Source organism: Mugil cephalus, chromosome 4 (assembly GCF_022458985.1).
Source record: "Mugil cephalus isolate CIBA_MC_2020 chromosome 4, CIBA_Mcephalus_1.1, whole genome shotgun sequence".
NCBI classification, from domain to species: domain Eukaryota; kingdom Metazoa; phylum Chordata; class Actinopteri; order Mugiliformes; family Mugilidae; genus Mugil; species Mugil cephalus.
The window spans coordinates 2,751,827-2,762,117 of record NC_061773.1 but is presented as its reverse complement, the minus strand read 5'-3'; the positions used below and the strand labels follow the sequence as shown (position 1 = coordinate 2,762,117).

Here is a 10,291-nt window from a genome sequence, read left to right as displayed (position 1 = left end):
CTACATGAATGGAAAATCAGGTTGGTGTGAAAGGTGAGCAATATGAAGTGGGTATCTGCTCACTTTACTCACATCTCAGTGAGCTTGTCAGACTTATTTTTTGGTTAAAAACACCTTTGTTTAGTTTAAAAGTTAAACATTTGACACTTGCCTCAGGGTTTCTAAAGGTTTGAACAGAGTGAAATTTAAGAATTTTCAAGACCCTTTTAAGACCACTACGGGTTACAATTTACACCTACACGAAATATGGGGAGACTCGAAAAGTAAAAAAAAAAACAAAAAAAAAAAAAAACGGAGACACAGAATTACTTTCAAAGTAACAAATTTGTCTTCATTCAGAGCATAAATGGGTGGGCTCCACTACTGAGGAACAGAAACATAATAGGCCTTGGCCAGAGGGAGTCATACTGAAAATGAAGCAGTAAATGGATGTAAGGATTTAAGACTTTACTAGATGCCATTTAAGACCTAGAATACAAACTATGATTGCAATTGAGAGTTTTTAAGGCCTTAAATTGGGATGATCACATTTTAGACGTTTCGTGAGCTCGCTTGCGGCAGTTGGTGTGGTTTGCAAACGAAGACCATCCATGCATGCGCGCATCCATGCTTGTCAGGGCACTGGGGCTGAACCCCAGCTGACCCCCCCACAGCCCATCCGCCGCCCACAACTCTCTCTCTCTCTCTCTCTCTCTCTCTCTCTCTCTCTCTCTCTCTCTCCAGGAGGGGGAAGAAGGGAGCAGTTCAGTATAGACAGGCGGCAGCAGCAAGACCGATCGGGATAGATAAGAGGAAGCGAAAAAAAAAACTTTTTTGGACGTGCTGACTAACAAGCTATTGGCCCTTTCTTTTTAAGCAGGGAATGTATCTCCTTTCTCTTGAAGTTGTTTGCAACATAACCGGTTTTGAGGAGGCGGTGAGGAGAGGCGAGGCGAGGCGAGGCGGCGGATAGGAGCATTGAGCAGCAGCAGCAGCAGCGCCAAACTCACAATGTGCCCCGAGTGAGCGGCAGAGACAGGGAGACAATACAGACCCCACGGCCACGCTGAAGGAGCTGCAACCTCTCATCTGCGCCCTCTTTTTCCCCCCCCAACCCTTGCTCCGGAGTGGCATTCCTTCCACTCCGAGCCCCGCTTACTGATTCATTGACAGAAAAAAAAATAAAACTGACTTGGCTGCGAGGACAAGTGATCTGATCTCCAAACTCAGCCATGACGTCTCCAGCGAAATTCCGAAAGGACAAGGAGATCGTGGCCGAATATGAAACTCAAGTTAAAGGTAAAACTTTTTTCGTTTTTTAATTAAAGAGATCATTCCGGAGTTTCACATGCAACACAAGCTGTAGCGATTTAGCGTTAAATCCGTGCTTCCATACTATGTGGCGTGTTTTCCTAGACTTGGCGGATCGCATGGCTTTTTTTCCTCCTCCCTCACCTCTCCTCTCCTAACAGGCGTAAAGGGAAACCTTGCTTTTTTTTCTCTTTCTTTTTTTTTTTTCTTTTTGTCAAACCGATCATGTATGGAGGCTATAACTGTTATTTCGCCGCCGTGGCTGATCGCTAATACAAATAACACGAATAGGACATAATGATCAGCGGCTCTTCAGGCGTGTGATCGCTCGTTTTTAAGGCAGCGCGCAGATGTCCAACAAAGACGGGAGGGGGCAAAGCTGAGAAATCAGTGGTGTTGTCCAGATGTGGCTTCAGCACAGTCTCTTAAAAAAAGCGCGTATGTGGACGGGAGGTGATATGCGTATGTTGGTTCGATTACCCACAGCAGGGCTGGGGGGTTCGACATTGAACAGGGCGTTTTCTTTCCCCCCTCTGCCTCCTGCGTGTCTGTGCTGCTGCTGGATTGCAGTTCGGATGTTTAAACGCAGATTGCAATGAAATGGGTGAATTTGCGCTAATGCCTGTTCATTGATCACAGTTCGTCGGTGCCACCTCTTACTGATGATCAAGGGCACAAGAGAGCAGATTGGAGCTGTTAAGAGGGGCAATCAGATGTTGACTTCTTTGCAGCTGATAAGTGTGTGTTCTTGTTCACTTTTGGATTCAGATGTCACACAGACTTACACTAGGAGCTTATCAGATGTGGGTGCTGCATACTTTAGGGTGGGATGGGCAGGATTTAGTGCCAGGAAGAGAGCGGACAGGACATTATTCACCTCATGTGCAGCACTTTGTTCTGCAACTGCAGTGCCAGATCGCTGGATAAGATGGACCACCACTGTCCTATTCACTGCCACTTCTCATTTCCATTAAGACATCAGCCCTCTGTCTCCACAGCTGTCTAAGTGTGACCTTGTGTGAGTTATTTGTTTTTGAGTGTTATCATAAATCACTAGGTTGTCCAACAGGAATTCCTGGTCTTAATATACTGATGAGTGACAAATCAAGAAAAACAAACCAACCTAGAGTGTTTTAAGAAGGCGTGTAGCCACAACAAGCAGCCACACTAAAGCAACGGCTTTAGTATCCTGTGTCGTAGGTTCAACACGTTTCTGAAATGGAAACGATCGACCTGATTCTTCTGAGAAACATTGATAGCCGTTCATTTGCGAGACCCACTTCATGTAACCAAGGGCAGTGTCGTACCCCCGTATTGAAACCTCATGCCCAGCAGCGTAGTGTTAGAGCACACCTTTCTTCTTTAATGTTACACTTGTATGTTCATCTCCATTAAATCTGGCCAAGTGTTTCATTTCATTGCATACTCTAGCAGGTACCTCTGTGAGTTGAGTAATCCAGAGTGACTCACCTGAGCTGTCTGTTAACCACCTCTTATTAGTTCTTCCTCTTGTTTACCCGCCTATTTGAAACCTCCTTCACTTGTCACCACAGTGACATTAGCGCTGTTGTCTCAATTCCCTCCTCAGACCGCTGTTTATGCTTGGCAGCCTGTGTAAAGGCTCTCTGTCCATGCTGCATTGTGAGGCCCGTCTGCTGTGTTTGTCACACTGTGGACTTAATGTTTGTCCATCGACCCTCTGCATTGATTTCTCCTGTCAGTTACTTCGCGGCTCCACAGTGAACAGCTGTGTTGGGATATCTCTTCTCTCCTCACTCCGACTGTGTGTTTTTTGTTTTCCACGTACGTGCTTTCCTATCTGGATTGAGCAGATGAAAGGGTAAACTTGTGCGTCCACATAGCTGTTTGAGCTGTGTGTTTTTCCACCCATGTGGAGATGTCTCCAGACGCTGTGTGTCTGTTGTGACATTCCCAGCAATCTGCCTTCTCCAGGAGACGCAGTCAGCCTGTCATTAACCTGTGCACAGCTCCTAGGTCCTGTCTAATGCCAAGCAGCAGTACACAAAGCAGCTACTCGTCACGTCTTCTCTGCCTCCCTTTATTTGCAGACATGTGTCTGCCTTGTTTTCTCAGCCCAGCTAGTTAAGGAGGACTCGCACATACCTGTGTGTCTCTGCTGTAATCAGGCTGCATGAATACCATTTTACATGCTGCAGCCGTACACTGCAGCATCAAGGGGGAAATGAATGTAAATCCTCCCATGGATAAAATTCATAAAGCTGTACAGCAGGAGAGGGAGATGCACAAACATGTGCATATTCTCATGGACAAAAACTTGCCTAAGTAAATCAAGCACTTGAGAGTTTTTAAGGCCTGTATACATATATATGTAGGGCCATAGACTGGTATATATACTGATAGTATTTAAATACGTTCCTGTTGCACATTAGTATTCAGTGTTGACCATGTCACACCAATCTGTCAGTCGGCTTTGAGTGTGTCCTGCACCACTGCCATGACTAAGACCTCTGACGACGGCTTCTCAGCTGTTTCAGGGTGTTGGATTTTTGGCATTTTGGCATTTGGCGTTCACTCTGATTGGCTGTTCAGCTTAGCAAACCCATGCATGAGGAACATATTTGATGAATAAAGCACAAGTCAAAAGAGACTGACTGCTCTTCATCTCCATCCCATATGAACATTCAAAACATTTTACACTGATCAGACATAACAATATGACCACTGACAGGAAAAGTAAATAATATTGACCATTGGGACCTGACATTCATTCATGTTGAATTCACTTAGACATGTAGCACCCACCTAGACCAGACCAGACAAAGTCCCCCACTAACAACATCCTGTTTCCAAATACCACAGGACACCCTCAGAAGATGCATGTCTATTCTCTGATGAGTCAGAACTGTTTGGGAGGCACAAAGAAATGCATAATATAGATAGATAGATTACTTTATTCATATTAGGAAGGTGGTCATAATGCTGTGTCTGATTGGTGTATAATGACATGATCATCTAGAATGAATAAGTTGTAAACCAGCTGATTAGTGTGATTCTGTTTAGCTTCCCCATGTCAGTGAGGAATGCAGACAACTGCCACCTGCTGTCGTGGGACGTACAGCATGAGCTAGCTGGCCATCGGCTGTAAATCTTTGTGATGTGTTCAAGTCCAGCTGCTTTGGTCCAGAATCAGGCAACAACTGTACAAAGGTACAGGGACATCAGTGGATCCCTACGTGTTGACATGGGAGCTGAAGAATGATCACTTTTATTTTAAAATGCACATTGATTCTTGAATACCACCAACCCTCTCCCTACTTCCTCTGTGTTATTTCGCACAGACGGAGTGCTGATACTCTAATATGGGATTTTGGCCGATGCAAGGAATGTTCCTACTAGCTCAGGAAGAGGGTGTTGCGTGTGTGCGTGTGTGTGTGCGTGTGTGTGTGTGTGCCTGTGTGTGTGTGTGTGTGTGTGTATGTGTATGTGTGTGTGTGTGTGTGTGTGTGTGTGTGTGTGTGTGTGTGTGTGCGCGCTTGTAGAAAGACACATAGACAAAGTGACTGAAAGGTGAAAGAATGAGAGAGACTGAGAAACAGAAGGGTAAGAATGTTGGAACACAGATGCAAGTGGTTATATTATTGTTGAAATGGAAGAATGAGCTTAACACATAGCTGTACGTAGTCCGCAGAGTATTCACTGTAGCCTGGAAGCCTGCCCCAAGTTTCCCCGCCCACCAAATTCTAGTGGGGGGAATTGTGTCCACCAAAGATCTGAATGATTTTTGTGTGGAGATGGATGGAACAGTAACAGCCATGTGTCATACATGATTTAGATTAAAACAAAATGGCTGCTGTAGGAGTAGTGTTCTGGTTTTCCGGTCAAGTCTATTGTAAAATGTACTGACAGCATAATAACCTTAAAGGCCAAACAGTTAATTGGATTAAAGTATCTGTCGACAAGCATAAAGTCAAATAAATCAGCGCTCTTACTGGTTGTAGAGGTATTTTTTCTCTCTTTTATCCAAATGCTGTTTTACGTCAGGCTGTCTTTAACATCCTTCAAGCAGAATCCAGAAGGCTGGTTTGCTTTTAGAAAAAAAAAAAAACAACGTGTTGCCTGGCATTTGTCCCAATGCCTAAACCGAAGCTTTCGATTTTAAATAACACATTAAGTTTGCTGACAGGTAAGAAAGGGATGGTTATAGCCGGTAGATGTGCATCGACTGGATAAATGATACAGGCAGTGCAGCGCTAAAAGATTCACTTGGAGTATTTCTCAAAGCACTCGGCTGCCTTTAACACGTCTTATTTACCAGTCAGCAATATGATTTCACTGGAAAGCTTTTATTCAGGCACTGGGAAACTGTGGAAAACTGGGGAGTGCTGAGTCTTCATAACATTCGACAGATGTTTCATTTTTCAAGTACGTTTTGCCCAAGCAGCTGTCGGCGTCTTCCACATCTGGGAGTGTTAACGTGTGGCTGCATTTGCTGCCATTGACAAAGCACATCGATTTTAGTGTTTTGTTTTTTTTTGTGATGTATGAATGGCAAAACCTAATCACCATGTACTGAGTAATCATCATTGATTTTTTTTTTTTTAATGCCAAATACTGAGAGGCGGACGCTCACACAAAGAATCATGCACATGCAGTATCTCCAAACAGCTGCGGACTAGTTAGTGAACTCATTGAGCTCGGCAGATATGGTGTTGATTCTGAAGGACGGGGCCCTAAACAGAAACTGCATGTCTTGCCTACGTGTACATTACCGAGCTGCATGTTTACAAGGCAGCCAGAGAAATGTATGATTGAGGATAAATGACTGCTTTCACAAACACACAATAGGAAAAGTGGTGACACAGCCAGAGGTTTTGTCTGCAGGATTATGGGTCTGTGTCTTTGTTTTGTGTGAGGCTCTACGGTCGGTTTATAGTTTAGTTTGGGAGTGCATTGTGTGTTTATCGTAGCCGGAGGAGCAGGAATATTCAGATTTCCTTCAGCGTCAGGTGTAAGAGACAGAAAGCATGTCAGTGAGCATTGAAGGAAACCTGCATACTTTAACTTTAGTGGGACTGCTACTCTGACATACACCAATCAGGCATAACATTATGACCACCTTCCTAATATTGTGTAGGTCTCCCTTGTGCCTCCAAAACAGATGTGACTCATCAGAGAATGGACATGGGGCGTCTGAGGGTGTCCTGTGGTGTCTGGTAACAGGATGTTGTTAGTGGGGGTCTTTGGGTCCTATGGGTTGAGGGGAGGGGCCTCTGTGGATCATGCTTTGTTACATCGCATTCATGTTTGAAGCTGTTTATTGTCATATATACAGCAAGGATTACACTGAGCATCTTTAAGCATAGAAAGTAAATAAGTAAGTGAGGAGGCGTATAAGGTGCAATTACACAGTTACTATCACAGTGACAGGACATTTGGACTATATTGTTTAGACTGTTCAAATGTGTAAACGAGATATGCATATATCACACTGTCGCCGATGTGTGCAGATGAGGAGATGACACTTAATCAGTTTGGGATCTAGTGAGTCTGGAGGCCAGGTCAACACCTTGTGCTGTTCCTCAGTGTTTTTTGAGTTGTTCCTAAAGTGTTTTCGTGTGTCTGTGTCAGGCTGCATCCTGCTGGGGATGACTGCTGCCATCAAGGAGTGTCATTGCTATGGGGTGGGGGTGTCTGGTCTGGTGTAGGTGGGGGTAAATATCTAAGTAACATCTACATGAATGAATACCAGGTTGAAAAGTTTCCCAGCAGAACATTGAATTGTCACAAGATGGTCAACGTTATTTACTATTCCTGTCAGTGGTTTTAATGTTGTGGCTGATCGGTATATATTCATACCTGCAGGTTAGTTGAAAGGCTGAGGGAAGACATCGTTAAACTGATCAATTAATGGGAGTTTCAGGGCTTAGAACAAACTCTGGTTAATTAGGGTTGGAATGTATTAATAACTTGGTGGAGCAACTGTCAACCACAAGTCAATAACCAGACTATGAATGGTATTGTTGACTCCGTGTGTGTGTGTGTGTGTGTGTGTGTGTGTGTGTGTGTGTGTGTGTGTGTGTGTGTGTGTGTGTGTGTGTGTGTGTGTGTGTGTGTGTGTGTGTGTGTGTCAGTCAGCTTGGGTTGGTGTAGTGGGGCGGAGGGCTCCTGGATCAGAGTGCTGTATTGTGAGCTGAATGAAAACGCTGACAGAGCCTAAAATAATCACTCAGGAAGGATGTTTGTGTGAAACCGAGGTTCAGGATGCTGGAACACGCATGGATCACACAGGAGTGCGTGTAGCTTCCTGTCTGGGCCCATGGTTTTGTGTTGGGGCGAAGGAATCAACTGCCTTTTCACACAGAAAACACACACACACAGCACGGCCACGCTCAGTGTATGAGTTATTTTTTTCTTTTTGGATATGCAGTTACCACAGTTGCCTCTCGGAAAACAAAGGAATCAGCGAGCTCGATAAAGATGGAATTTTTTTTAAGAAACAAAATCCTCTATTCCCTTTGGTGAATCACAATAGAACAATATGTTCCAATCCAGGTGTCCCACTGTTCTTTCAGTTTTGTGTGTGTGCACAGTGGCAGCCACCTCTTGCTGCGTCAGCACCAGATACGACGTGCCTGAAAACACTCATTGATTTTCTGTTCCCTTTCGCCCGTCTGCTTCCTCATTCTTCAGCATTCGATATGACAATTTGCCACGGGGCCGCTGCGGCACCTGAGAGAGAATGCACGCCACTAAATTTACTCACTCTGCAATTGCTGAGTTGGCCTCCTTCAGTGCGCGCACAGAAATATATAGTTGGCGAGTGTGTTACTGCGATTTGGATTGAGACATCTAATCCATCTCTGCCTGTCCTCCGACGTTCTGGATGCAGACGATTGCTGGGAGATAAAAGAGGAATGTCTGCTATCGCAACGTTATGTAGATGAATCGGTTCAGATGTACAACAACACCCAGTGTACCCAGATATATAACACGTCACGGCTCATCAATATCAGTGACATAGAAATTAAGGTGTACAGCGCCAGAGAATGAAAGGGAAATAAATAAATAAATAAATAAACAGTTGGAGGAGAAAAAGGGCATGTGGTGAATCCCAGTCAGTGAGGTCAGAGTTCATCTGCCGGATGACTGCTGTTCATGGAAGCCAGATGTTCCAGATGCCATGATTGGGCAACAGATGTTCCGTCTGCCCTGGTTGGCTAATCCTAGACAATTTGGCTGCCACCCCTTCATGCGGCCTACAGCGCTGAGGCTTGTCGGGATTGGTTGATGGCTCCCCTCCCTTTTTTCAGGTGCTCCTGCTTTGATGCAGACGAAGTGTGTGTTTAGGATTTGTGTGCACAGGCAATGAGTTCCCTCCTGTACGGACATTTTGAAATGCATGAAACTTATACAGTGTTTGTTCATGCAAAATGAACACACGCTCACCCCTCGAGCCTACTAGGCCCTGTTGTTACCTGTTGTGAGTTATTTTGCATAATGTCAACTGTAGCATTCCTCTGAGACAGTTGGTTATTTGAGAGAGGATGAAGTTGAACGGTGCTGTGGTGGAGCTGGTGGAAGTTCCTACTTGCCTGTGTTTGTCTATGTGTGAGAACAATGTGGTTCAAAACTCACATCGTAAATATGTGTCAACCGAGGAACAGTTTCAGTACTCAAAATAATGGAAGTGAAAATGAATTCACTTCAGGGCACTTAACTATTCAGGTACACGGATCAGCCATAACATTATGACAAGAGAAGTAAATAACGTCGACCATCTTGCACAAGTGAGACCTACATAATTTTGTAGGCGCTATAGGCATGACATTATGAGGTAATGGTGTAATATATTATATCTGAAGATATTAGATATTGTATATCTAATATGTGTATATCCCACAGATACTTGATGAGTTTGGAATCTAGTGAATTTGGAGGCCAGGTCAACACCTCGTGCTTTTCTTCATGTTTTCTTGAGTTGTTCCTGAAGCGTTTTTTCTGTGGTACATGAATAACGGGTCCAAAATTTTCCCAGCAGAACAATGTAATGTCACAAGGTGGTTAATGTTATTTACTTCTCCTTTCAGTGGTCATAATGTTATGACGGATTGCTGCGCATGACAACTTTGCGCATCCCTTTGTGTGATTGTTTATGAGGCCTGATCCTTGTAGCTGGAGGTCTTGACCTCTGTTTGGGAGCCTCATTCAGATTTCACCTTCTTTAACTAACACACACACGGCAACAGCAGAGCAACCAGTGAGAGAGTGTAAAAATGTAAAAACCAGAAGCATGATGTGGCCTACCCCCTCACTCAAACACACACACACACTTTGTCAGTCAATTCCCCACTTCTCCCTCTCCATTTCTTTTTTTCTCAGTCTTTTTCTTTCTCTCAGCCTACATCCAATGAACAATCAGACCTTTGTGAAAACCGCTGGTCCTCAACTTTGGATTTTCAGTTTTTCTCCCTCCTCCTCTCTGCGCCTGTCTTTTCCTCCTCTCCTTGCCCTCGCTCATGATGTTTGTCAGTTGTGGTTAAATGTGACACCACTTTCGACTCATGTCCCGTGGCAGCTTGAACCATAATCATCACTTTTTGAGATTGCAGCATATGTGAATATGTGACACAAACTGTGTTGTGCGTGCATGCACAAGCCTCTCCACCGGACACTGACTCACAACCAGCCGAGAGAGAGATGGAGAGAGAGACGGAGAGAGGGATGGAGAGAGAGGGAGAGAGAGAGAGGATGTTTTTGTGTCTGTTGCTGTGAACATCTTTAAGAACAGAGGGATCTATATAAAGCCAAACAGGCCAAAGACAAAGCCCACTCATATCCTCTGTTAAACAATCAATAGCAGCACAGGCATCCAGCTGTAAATAAATAGGAGGGGTGGCAGAGAGAGAGAAAGAAAGAAAGGAGAGAAAACACAACAGCAGAAAGGTTTAGATAATGCTCCCGGGGGAAGCCGGAGGAAACAGGTTGTGTTTGAACAGCTCTCATACAGGCCTGAGAGCAG

At 44.4% G+C, this 10,291-nt stretch overlaps 1 protein-coding gene across 2 annotated transcripts in view; it reads left to right on the top strand.

Moving 5' to 3' along the window:
• The first annotated feature begins 741 nt into the window (after window positions 1–741).
• The window catches only part of srgap2 (SLIT-ROBO Rho GTPase activating protein 2), a 56,786-nt gene continuing 47,236 nt past the window's right edge, over window positions 742–10,291 (top strand). For both annotated transcript variants that reach the window (XM_047582796.1, XM_047582795.1), the window contains exon 1: window positions 742–1,278. In XM_047582796.1, the coding sequence (XP_047438752.1) occupies window positions 1,212–1,278 (67 nt within the window). In that variant the 5' untranslated portion in view covers window positions 742–1,211. The remainder of the gene's footprint in view (window positions 1,279–10,291) is intronic.